This window comes from Artemia sp. Qi Xiang Cuo, chromosome 10 (genome assembly GCF_049724085.1).
Source record: "Artemia sp. Qi Xiang Cuo chromosome 10, ASM4972408v1, whole genome shotgun sequence".
Lineage (NCBI taxonomy): Eukaryota > Metazoa > Arthropoda > Branchiopoda > Anostraca > Artemiidae > Artemia > Artemia sp. Qi Xiang Cuo.
Genome location: NC_142803.1, coordinates 1,002,816 through 1,015,807, shown reverse-complemented (window position 1 = coordinate 1,015,807; position 12,992 = coordinate 1,002,816). Strand labels below are relative to the sequence as shown.

Sequence of the window (12,992 nt, the reverse complement as noted above, 5' to 3'; positions counted from 1 at the left end):
GGGGGGGGGGGCTATTTGCCCTCCAATCACTTTCGACTATTAAAGAGGGCAGTAGCCCTTTGAATTTCCAATCGAATGTGATTTTTTTGAAGTTCCTACGACAACGCCTTCTATAAAAACCTTATATGCCCCCAGGGCATAACTTAAAACCCTTGCCCTGAGGGCTGTGGGGGAGTACCCTCCTCAAATACATATTTGCTATCTGGAAATCAACTACGGTGAATAAAATGGCTATCTTAAAATTTTGATTGGATTTGTTTGGGGGAATGATGGGCGTGGGGGGGGCTAGTTGCCCTCTAATCACTTTCGACTATTAAAAAGGGCACTAGCCCTTGGAATTTCCAATCAAATGAGCCTTTTTTTAAATTTCTACGACAACGCCTTCTATATAAACCTTATATGCCCCCAGGGCATAGCTTATAATCCTTGCCCTGAGGGTAGTGGGGGAGTTTCCTCCTCAAAAATATATTTCTATCTGAAAATATACTACACTGAACAAACTAGTTATCTCAAAATTATGATTGGATGTTTTTGGGAGAATGATGGGTGTGGGAGGGGGGGGGGCTAGCTGCCCTCCAATCACTTTCGAATATTAAAAAGGGCACTAGAACTCTCAATTTTAATCGAATGAGCCCCTTTTGAAGTTTCTACGACGAACCCTTCCATATGAAGTGCCCAGCTCTAAAGGAAAAAAAAAATAATAATAAATAGTACATTGTGCCAACATCGTTCTTATATGCCCCCTGGGCATAATTTATAACCAATGGCCCAGGGATTTTGGGGTAGTTTAATGCTCAGAAAATTATTTTATGTCTATAAATAAACTACTTGTAAAATAATAACTATCTCAAAATCTTGTTTGGTTGTGTTTGGGGAAATGTGGGGTGTGGGGGAGGGGGGCTAGTTACCCTCCAATAACTTTCGACTATTAAAAAAAGCACTAGCCCTTGGAATTTCCAATTGAATGAGCCTTTTTCGAAGTGTCTACAACAATGCCTTCTATAAAAACCTTATATGCCCCCACGGCATAACTTAAAACCTTTGCCCTGAGGGTTGTGGGGCAGTGTCCTCCTCAAAAATATATTTTCTATTTGGAAATCAACTACGCTGAACAAAATGGCTATCTCAAAATTTTGATTGGATATGTTTGGGGGAATGATGGGCGTGGGGGTGCTAGTTGCTCTTCAATCACTTGCGACTATTAAAAAGGGCACTAGAACTCTAAATTTTAATTAAATGAGCCCCTTTTGAAGTTTCTACAACGACTCCTTCCATATGAACTGCCCAGCTCTAAAGAAAAAAAAATAATACATAGTACATTGTGCCAACATCGTTCTTATATGCCCTCAGGGCATAACTTAAACCTCTTGCCCCGAGGGTTTTGGGGGAGTGTCCTCCTCAAAAAGATATTGTCTAAGTGGAAATCAACTACGCTGAAAAAAATGGCTCTCAAAATATTGTTTGGATGGGTTTGGGGGAAGGAGGGGCGGGGGGGGGGGGAGGGGGCTAGTCGCCCTCCTATCACTTTCGACTATTTAAAAGGGCACTAGCCACCCCAATTTCCAATTGAGAGAGCCATTTTCGAAGTTTCTACGACAACTCCTTCGATACGTAGTGCCTGTCGAAGAAAGAGAGAAAAAAACACATTGTGGCCACATTGTTCTTTACTCAATCAGCGCTAGTGCGCTGCCTATGATACTACCAAGGTAAGTGAAGCTACCCACCTGATCTATCTTTTCGTTACCCAACGTCACCTTTTCATCTTCACTTATTCCTAGCCTTAGTGACTTAGTCTTCTTGACATTGATTTTCAAACCTATTCTAGCCCCCTGAACTCGTAAATCCTCTAAAAGTTCATTCATTTTGCTCACACTTTCATTTAGGATACTTAAATCATCAGCATAATCTAAGTCAGGGAGACTTCCTCCACAGTATTGCCTTTCCTGTGCTCTTTAAGACAAAGTCCATCAAAATAATCAATATAAAGGGGGATAGAACACAACCCTGCTTAACTCCTGATTTAATACAAAACCAGCTGCTAACCTCATTTCCTACCTTAACCACAGCAGTGCTAATCTGAATTTTCCTTTAGTTGTTCAATTTTACATTTAGGGGGAATTGTCCAGGGGGAATTTTTAGTGAAGGGGGATTTTTCCGGGGAGACTTTCTGGGAGAGAGTTTCCCTCAGAGAGTAACTATCCGGAGTAATTTTTCAGGGGGGGGGGGAATTCTCTGGGCAGGTAATTTTCTACGGAAGGGGGGGGGAATTCTCTGGGCAGGGAGTTTCCCACGCAAGGGGGAAATTTTCTGTTGTGGAATTTTCCATGGGGGGATCTTTTTTTACGAGGGAGAATTTTAGGGGGGGGGGATAAGCTTGAACCCGTCAATTTATACCCGTTTCTATCTTAATCTATACTTTTACCACTTTTGCACCACTATGTCATGTAATCCTGAAATATTCTAATCGGGAAATTCTCTGGCTTTAGTCTGTCAGTTTTTAGCACTTTCCATCTGTAATCATGATTTCCCTTATATTAATAGCATAATTCCGACATGAATGGATAAAATTAGTTCATTTTACCCTCATGTGCATTGGTCTCTCATGCGGCACTTTGTATGTGAAGTCATGCGTTTGAAAAAGAAAAGGTAAGGTATGTTGAGAACAAAACCGAACAAAAACAGGGTATTGATCCCCACAAAGGACACATGGCCGAAAATTAGGCGAAAGATGCACGTATCATTTAAATACCAACTCATAAATAGTAAACAAATAAAAGGAAAAAAGAGATAGAGAGAACGAGAGAGGGAGAGAAAGCGAGAGAGAGAGAGAGAGAGAGAGAAATCATAAAGGAGAGTGAGGCAGACAGAGAGAGAGAGAGACAGAGATGGGGGAGAATGTTTTAGTCATACCTTTTTCCGTGTGTAATCATTGCTAAAGCAGCTTCCTGATTTTTGAAATGAATAGCATATTCTACCGCATACTGATCCTTGTAGTTCATAAGCAGGCGGCAATTCAGCGACAAAAGCTGAGTCACAACCTTTGGCTTGTTTTCAATTGCAGCATGATGTAAAGCCGTATTCTGCAATAGATATTTTTTTTTACCAAACCAGTGAGAAGGACATCACTTAGGCGGACACAATGAAGGCCCTGCTCGACAGGTTAATTACTTCTTAAAGTATGCATGACAAAGGAAAGAATTACTTGAACATAAAGTTATATTCAATTCCCCTTCCTCCCACTGGTACAACTTTTATTGTTAACCAACCACTCATCCCACAGAAAAATTTAAGTTGCATTTCTGATTAGTTTTTGTTTATGAATTTTGAAGCTAATTTTGAATCCTTGTAAGTTTGGATTTATAGGATTTTATATAAGATTGACCAACAATTTAATAACATTATTCAAGTTTTTTAAATCAATATTTCTCCTTTAATTCAGTTCCCATTTTCGATGGCCAAGACCCGAGCAATTTCCACTACAACATGGGATCTTGGGTGGAATCTTGTTCACTTGACACTATTGGCTTCAATTGGAGGAGGCAGATGGCATTTGCCTCTATTAATTTTTGGTGCCCCCTAAGATTTGAAAAAAAACTTTGTTTAGTACTTCCTTAGAAAAACACTTTTTTGCTATTTTCATGGAAAAACTAAAAAAAAAAATCACCCCCCACATATTTTGAAATATGCATTCAGCCCTCTTTCCTATATTTCCATGGATTGAACCTAGTGGTTGTCAGTCAGTTTGGTCAGTTATGAAATGTTTCAATACATCAATTAGAAAGTCTAGGGTCATTCCATTGAGACAAAGCCTTTGGTGCGTACTGTAAGTAACTTTAAGTTAGGGGATATGCATTTCAGAGTTTACATCCGTTGACTCTAATGCTACCAAAATTGGATAACACCTCTAAGCTATAAATTCAGGCATCAACTCTATAGATCAATCTTACCCTACCACTAATTAAATAAAAAAAAACAAGTTTTTTAAACTGAAAGTAAGGAGCGACATTAAAACTTAAAACGGACACAAATTATTCCGTATGTGAAAGGGGCTGTCCCCTCCTCAACGCCTCGCTCTTTACGCTAAAGTTTTTTATTCTTTAAAAACATAAAGTTGTGAGATAGAGTCAGACTTTAGCGTAAAGAGCGAGGCGTTGAGGAGGGGGCAGTCCCTTTCATATACAGAATAATTTCTGTCCGTTTTAAGTTTTAATGTCGCTCCTTACTTTCAGTTAAAAAAACTTGTTTTTTTTTATTTAATTTCTGAGCGTTTGTAGTTAATGCAGCTTTTATTTTGGCTCACCGTCATTGAATAAGTAAACAAATTTGCATAAAAAATTTACTTTTTTTTTGCTAAATGGCTGTCTCTAAGTTTGGTTGTGACGTAATTTACAAATTAACTTTCGTAACGAATTTCTATATTCGTATATTTTTCTTCTGGCAAAAAATACAAAGTTGCAGATTTTTGCAGATATGAGCTTGAAACCTATGTAATAGGATTTTTTGATACGCTGAATCTGACGGTGTGATTTTCATTAAAATTCTTTCACTTTTAGGGGATATTTACCCCCTCTTTAAAAAATCAGGTAAATTTTCTCAGGCTCGTAGCCTTTGATGAGTAATAGTAAACTTATTAAAATTTATATATTTAGAATCAGCATTATAAGCCCATTCTTTTGATACATTTATTGACATCAAAATTCCGTTTTTAAAAGTTTCGATTACTATTGAGCCGTATCGCTTGTTGTTTTTTATTGTTCTTTTTATTACGTATACGTTATTACGTATATGAGGGGGTTCTCCCCTTATTCAATACCACGCTCTTTACGTTAAAAGTTAAAAAAAATTTAATTCAAAAACCCCTGAATCACAAAGGCCGTTTAATTAGAATAGATAGTTCTTTTGAAAGCACTAAAAAAAAAACTGTAGCGTAAAGAGCGAGGTATTGACTTGGGGGAGAAACCCCTCATATACGTAATAATTTCTTTTCGTTTTAATTTCTAATGTTGCTTCTTACTTTCAGTTGAAATAACTTGTTTTTTTTTAAATTTAAGTTCTCATCATTTTTTAAATAATGCTTGGAAATCCGGCGCCCCCTTCATAGAAATGTCCCTTACCCCAAAGAAACATCCTCCCCGGAAAGATTCTCCCGAGTAATCCCTTCCTCCAGTCCCCCCCCCCCACCAAAAAAAATTCTTCCTGAAAATGTCTGTATACTCCCCAAAAACCAATACAATATGTAAGCAATGGGCAAAGTTCATAACTTGCAGCACTTTCCCTGGGAGCTGTGGAGGATTAAGTCATCTTAAAAGACATATTTATTAGATTTTCGACTATGCTGAACAAAATGGTTATCTCAAAATTTTAATTGGGGGACTTTGAGAAAAAAATGAGCGTGGGAGGGGGCCTAGTTGCCCTCCATTTTTTCGGTCCTAAAAAATGGCACTAGAACTTTTAACTTCCGTTCCAATGATCCCTCCTACGATATTCTAGGACCACTGGCTCATTACGATTAACCCTGGGAAAAAAAAGCAAATAAACACGCATCCGTGATCTTTTTCCTGGCAAAAAATGGAAAATTCCACATTTTTGTAGATAGGAGCTTGAAACCTCTACACTAGGGTTCTCTGATACGCTGAATATGATGGTGTGATTTTCATTAAGATTCTATAATTTTTAGGGGGTCTTCTCCCCTTTTTTCTAAAATCATCCAAATTTTCTCAGGCGCGTAACTTTTGATGGGTAAAATTAAACTTGATGAAACTTATATTTTTGAAATTAGAATTAAAATCTGATTCTTTTGATGTATCTATTGGTATCAAAATTTCGTTTTTTAGAGTTTTGGTTACCATTGAGCCGGGTCGCTCCTTACTTACAGTTCGTTACCACGAACTGTTTGATAAGAACCAATATTGTCATAGAGATCTCCTAGTACAGTTAATCTGGCACCTGATAATAAACCTATAGGTCAATCTGACCCTGCAACAAATTAAATAAAAAAAAAACAAGTTAATTTAACTGAAAGTAAGGAGCTACATTAAAACTTAGAACGAACAGAAATTATTCCGTATATGAAAGGGGTTGCCCCCTCCTAATCCCCTCGCTCTTTACGCTATAGTTTTCTATTTTTAAAAAAAAAAAAAGTTGTGAGACAGAGTCAAACTATAGCGTAAAGAACGAGGGGTTGAGGAGGGGGCAGCCCCTTTCATGCATGGAATAATTTCTGTTCGTTTTAAGTCTTAATGCCGTTCCTTACTTTCTGTTAAAAAAATGCTTGTTTTTTTTAATTAATTTCTGAACTTTTTTGAGTTAATGTAGCTTTTATTTTGGCTCACCGAACATGAATAATTAAAACGAAATTTGCATATCAATTTTACATTTTTTTGGCTAAATGGCTTTCTCGAAATTTTGTTCTGATATAACTTACAAATTAACTTACGTAACGAACTTCTATATTCGTGTAGTTTTATTACGTATATTAGGGGGTCCGCCCCCTAGTCAATACATCGATCTTGACGCTAAATTCAAATTTTGTTCCAATTCTTTAAGAATAACCCCTTAATCACAAAGGCCGTTAATTAGAATTTATAGCTCTGATGAAAGTACAAAGAAAACTGTAGCGTAAAGAGCGAGGTAATGAGTGGGGGGTGAGCCCAATCATATTCATATTATTTTCTGCTTGTTTTACAATTGAATATTGCTCCTTACTTTCAGTTGAAAAAAAAATTATATTATTTAATTTCTGATCTTTTTTTTAAATAAGACTGGGAAATCCGGCGCCCCCTTAATAGTAATGTTCCTTACCCCCATGAAAATTTCCTACATGGAAAGATCCTCCCATGTAACAACCGAATCAACCCCCACCCCAATTACCAAAAAAATCCCTCTGAAAACATCTGTATACTTCCCAATAACCAATACTATATGTAAACATTGAGCAAAGTTTATAACTTGCCGACCTTTCTTCGGGGACTGTAAGGGCATTAAGTCATCCTCAAAGACACAGTTATTGGATTTTTCCACCATGCTGAACGAAATGGCTATCTCAAAATTTTGATCGGGTGACTTTGGGAAAAAAATGAGCGTGGGAGGGGGCCTAGTTGCCCTCCATTTTTTGGTCACTTGAAAAGGGCACTAAAACTTTTAATTTGAGTTCGAATGAGCCCTCCCACGATATAATAGGACAACTGGTTAAATACGATCACCCCAGGGTAAAAAAAAAAAATACAAATAAACACGCATCCGTGAGTAGAATGCATCGTCTGGATTCTGAACCTTTATGTTCCTTCCTGTGTTATTCTGGGCCTTTACGTTCCTTGGCACTTTTCCAGAGCATGTACTTATGGATTCTGGGCCTTTCCGTTCCTTACCACTTTTCCAGAGCATGTACTTATGGATTCTAGTACTTTATGTCCCTTGACACCTTTCCAGAGCACGTACTTATGGATTCTGGGCCTTTACGTTCCTTCCTATGCTATTTGGGGCCTTTACGTTCCTTCCTATGCAATCTGGGGCCTTTATGTTCCTTCCTGTGTTATTCTGGGCCTTTACGTTCCTTCCTGTGCTATTCTGGGCCTTTACGTTCCTTCCTATGCTATTTGGGGCCTTTAAGTTCCTTCCTGTGCTATTTGGGGCCTTTACGTTTCTTCCTATGCTATTTGGGGCCTTTACGTTCCTTCCTGTGCTATTTTGGGCCTTTACGTTCCTTCCTATGCTATTTGGGTTTACGTTCCTTCTTGTGCTATTTGGGGCCTTTACGTTCCTTCCTGTGCTATTCTGGGCCTTTACGTTCCTTCCTATGCTATTCTTAGGGTTTATGTTCCTTCCTGTGCTATTCTGGGCCTTTATGTTCCTTCCTAGGCTATTTGGGGCCTTTACGTTCCTTGACACCTTTCAAAGTGGTCAAGCATGTTATGAAACTAAAGTCAAGGTTCTATTGCACATGGAATTATCACATGCACATTTTTTCTTTTAGTTGACAAGATATAATGTGGTCTTACTTGTTTTGAGAGTATGTAGTTTGTTATTAAGAAATTGGACACTACAATCAGAATTGTTTGATTGACATTTAAAAAATGGGTAATGAGATTTGCGAATTGGAGTGTAGGATTTGCGAATTTCACCCTATTAAGGATTGACTTGAAATAAAAATTTTAACAAGAAATGGCTGAAAAGTGTTTTGGGGGAGATGGGATGATTGTTTACTTTATAATGCACAAGTGATGTTCAGAGAGTGTTGTCAATTTAAAATAGTTTAATGTTATAATCTACGAAGAAGTTAATACTAAGAGGGGTATAGATTACAAGAAAAGAATTATAATAGCAAATATGTTTACTTCTTCTAAGTGTTCCGAATAATACATAAGTGGTGGGGTGATGCCAGAAGGATCTCTTAGAGTACCTATAGTGCTGTACGATGGGCCGAGCTGCTAGGCAAGGTATAATATGGTCCAACATGTTTTGAGAGTATGCAGTTTGTTATTAAAAAATTGGGTACTACAATCAGAATTGTTTGATTGACATTTAAAAAGGGATAATCGGATTTGCGAATTGGAGTGTAGGATTTGCGAATTTGATCCTATTAAAGATTGACTTTAAATAAAAACTTTTAACAAGAAATGGCTGAAAAGTGTTTTGGGAGAGATGGGGTGATTGTGTACTGTATAATACACAAGTGATGTTTGGACAGTGTTGTCAATTTAAAATAGTTCAACGTTATACTATACGAAGAAGTTGATACTAAGAGGGGTGTAGATGACAAGAAAAGAATTGTAATAACGGATAGCTTTACTTCTTCGATGTGTTCCATATAATAAATAAGTGGTGAGGTGATGGGAGCGGGGTGTATTAGAGTACTTATAGTGTGATAGGGGAGGGGGGAGTTGCTAGCGAAAAAGCCATGTGAATGAGTTGAAATAAAATTTTTAACGAGAAATGTCTGAAAATTGTTTTTGGGGGGATGAAGCGATGACAGATTGGATGTCTCAGACTAGTGATAGTACTGTACTGTGGTACGAATTGCTTGTGAAAAACCCAAATGAATGACTTGAAATAAAATTTTTAACAAGAAATATCTGAAAAGTATTTTTAGGGGGATGGGGGCGATGACAGATTGGATGTCTCAGACTAGTTATAGAGCTGTACTCTGGCATGAATTGCTTTCGAAAACAAGGATGAATTAGTTGAAAATAAAGTTTTAACAAGAAATGTCTGAAAAGAGCGATCAGAAATTAAGAATTGTCTTGAGGGGGGAATTTTCCATGGAAAAGTGGAAGGATATTTTGACATGAAAACAACTTCAAAGGTATTTCGGAGGGGGTAGCTCACTTCATATACGGGATATTTTCCATTCGTCTTAGTTTTTAACGATGCTCCTAATTTCTAGCTGAAAATTCTTATTTTTTAATTTAATTGGGATGAAAAGTCAAAGTCTAACATAAAGAACAACGTATTTCGGAGGGGGCAGCTCACTTCATATCCGGGATAATTTCCATTCGCATTAGTTTTTAACGATACTCCTTATTTCTCATTGAAAATTCTTATTTTTTTAATTCGTTTTGAATAAAAGTCTAAGTCTCTTGTCAAAAAAATGGTATTTCGGAGGAGTCAGCTAACGTCATATTCGGGATAATTTCTATTTGCCTTACTTTTTAACGATACTCCTTATTTCTATTAGAAAATGCTTATATATTATTTAATTGTGAAGAAAAGCCAAAGTCTAACATATAGAACAAGGTATTTCGGAGGGGGTAGCTCCCTTCATATACGGAATAATTTCCATTCGTCTTAGTTTTTAACGATGCTCCTTATTTCTAGTTGAAAATGCTTATTTTTTAATTTAATTGGGATGAAAATCCAAAGTCTAACATAAAGAACAAGGTATTTCGGAGGGGGTTGCTCACTTCATATACGGGATAATTTCCATTCATCTTAGTTTTCAATGATGCTCCTTATTTCTAGTTGAAAATGCTTATTTTTTTATTTAATTGGGATGAAAAGTCAAAGTCTAACATAAAGAACAAGGTATTTCGGAGGGGGTAGCTCACTTCATATACGGAATAATTTCCATTCGTCTTAGTTTTTAACGATGCTCCTTATATCTAGTTGAAAATGCTTATTTTTTAATTTAATTGGGATGAAAAGTCAAAGTCTAACATAAAGAACAAGGTACTTCGGAGAGAGTAGCTCACTTCATATACGGGGTAATTTCCATTCGTCCTAGTTTTCAACGATGCTCCTTATTTCTAGTTGAAAATGCTTATTTTTTAATTTAATTGGGATGAAAAGTCAAAGTCTAACATAAAGAACAAGGTATTTTGGAGGGGGTAGCTCACTTCATATACGGGATAATTTCCATTCGTCTTAGTTTTTAAATATTTTTTTTTGACTTCTAAATTATTCAACTTTTTTTTTACATCTCTAAATCATATCAGAAAAATAGAATGGCACTTTTGATTTAAATTTTAAAATATTTTCTTGTGCATACCCATACTCCTATTGATGAGGACTGATGGTTCTAATTCAATATTTTTTTCATGAAAATAAACTATTTTTTTAACAAATTTTTTTTTGGAAATTTCAAATTTCATGCAGAAATTTCATTCAAGAAATTATGAAAAAATTGTAAGTAAGTAACAATGTGTGTGTGTGTGTGTGTGAGTGTGCAAGGCAGAGCAATTTCCTCATCAATTCCGCTATTTAATGCCCCCCTCCGCCCCACCGCAACCCCTCCACCCCACCACAGCGGCCCCCCGCGCCGTTCGCGCGAACACCGCGGGGGGCCGCTGTGGTGGGGCGGAGGGGTTGCGGTGGGGCGGAGGGGGGGGATTTAAATATTGGAATTTGTGAGGAAATTGCTCTGCCTTGCACACTCACACACACACAGAGACACATTGTTACTTACTTACAATTTTTTCATCATTTCTTGAATGAAATTTCTGCATTGTGTATACAAGAGGTGACTTCAAGAAAGAGTTTGTTGCCTATTTACAAATTCTTCATAATTTCTTGAATGAAATTTCCTTATTGTGTATCCAATAGGTGAAAACAATAAAGAGTTTATTACTTACTTGCGATTTTATTATGATTTCTTGAATTAAATATCTGTATTGTGTCCAGGAAGCAAATTCAAGAAAGCGATTGTTACTTACTTACAATTTCTTCATACTTTAATGAAATGAATAGAACTATTCTAAAGAATAAAGACGGGTTAAGCTTAAAGATATTTATTGCTTAAACGTATTAACAGATTTTTTGAGAAAAAAAACAACAACACATGTTTACATAAAAATAGTAGTTAGAGTTCACTCTTAAACATCCAGAAACGATGGTCCCATGATATAGAATAGTTTTTACCATGTCTTATGGATTTATCACAATCAGGTATGTCCTTAGGTATCCACTGCGCGACGAACCTAACCTCGTCTTCAGGACGGTGATAACCCCCTTCAAATTTAGGACGCTTAAACTCTTCTAGATTGAAAAGTGGAATCCTAGGATCACACTTTTGAATTAAAACTTTATCTGTAGGTACATTGCCCTTTACGTAGAGTGCTTCAACCCCGAAAAAGCTGCAAATTTCACTGACTCCCTCCTGAACATTTCTCAGTTCGTGACCAGTATTATTAAGTGGTGTAATCACTCTATCGTAGAATCCCAGTCGGTTTATATGATGTAATGTAGTACTCCAGAAGCTTTTATCATACTCAAACATGTTATAGTTCACTATCCAATGATAACAGTCAATTTCTTCGAGTTCCATAGACAATAATAAAAATGCACATTCAACTATAACACCACAAGATGATTTTTTCAAAACGATAAATTCTATGTCATACAGTCCTATCATCTTGAAAGCTGTTAATGTAGTTGTTAAGTAGAAAAATATTTCATCAGAATGTTACACGTTCGCTCTAAGTTGAATGGAGTTCTGGCTAGAGAGATGAGTCCTAAAACCATTTGAACTCATTCTGGGGAGGAGTCATAAAACCCATAGAATTCACTGCGGGGAGGAGTCATAGAACTCTCGGTATCTATTGCATGCAAATGAAGTCTGGAAATTACATTTTTTTCAAAATTTCTGTATTGTGTATCCAAGAGGTGAGTTCAAGAAAAAGTTTGTTAATTACTTACTTACAATTTTTTCATAATGAGAAATCTGACAACGAATGATGATAGAGAATTTATTCATTCTAATATATAGATTTTGTCAATGTTATCCGAGGTATCCGACATATGATATCGATAAAGAATGTTAATGAAGAATTTGTTCAATTTGATATTTAAATTATGTCAGTGTTATCAAACGTATCTGTCAAAAGACATTGATAAAGAATTTATTGTGTTAAAAAAAATAGTTTGTTTTCATGAACAAAAAATATTGAATTAGAACCATCAGTTCTCATCAATAGGAGTATGGGTATGCACAAGAATATATTTTAAAATTTAGATCAAGAATGTCATTCTATTTTTCTGATATGATTTAGAGATTAAAAAAAAAGTTGAATAATTTCGAAGTCCAAAAAAAAAATTGTTAAAAAAATGTTTTGTTTTCATGAAAAAAAAATATTGAATTAGAACCATCAGTCCTCATCAATAGGAGTATGAGTATGCACAAGAATGTCCAAAAAAAATTTAGTTAAAAAAAAAATAGTTTGCTTTCATGAAAAAAATATTGAATTAGAACCATCAGTCCTCATCAATAGGAGTATGGGTATGCTCAAGAATATTTTTTAAAATTTAAATCAAAAGTGCCATTCTATTTTTCTGATATGATTTAGAGATGTAAAAAAACATGTTGAATAATTTCGAAGTCCAAAAAAAAATTTGTTAAAAAAATAGTTTGTTTTCATGAAAAAAATATTGAATTAGAATCATCAGTCCTCATCAATAGGAGTATGGGTATGCACAAGAATATATTTTAAAATTTAAATCAAAAGTGCCATTCTATTTTTCTGATATGATTTAGAGATGTAAAAAAAAAGTTTAATAATTTC

At 35.9% G+C, this 12,992-nt stretch overlaps 1 protein-coding gene across 1 annotated transcript in view; it reads right to left on the bottom strand.

Moving 5' to 3' along the window:
• TrpA1 (Transient receptor potential cation channel A1) overlaps positions 1-12,992 on the bottom strand; it is a 393,252-nt gene that overhangs the window by 145,425 nt on the left and 234,835 nt on the right. Inside the window, exon 9 of the mRNA XM_089095770.1 lies at positions 2,911-3,080. Within this exon, the coding sequence (XP_088951896.1) occupies positions 2,911-3,080 (170 nt within the window). The remainder of the gene's footprint in view (positions 1-2,910; positions 3,081-12,992) is intronic.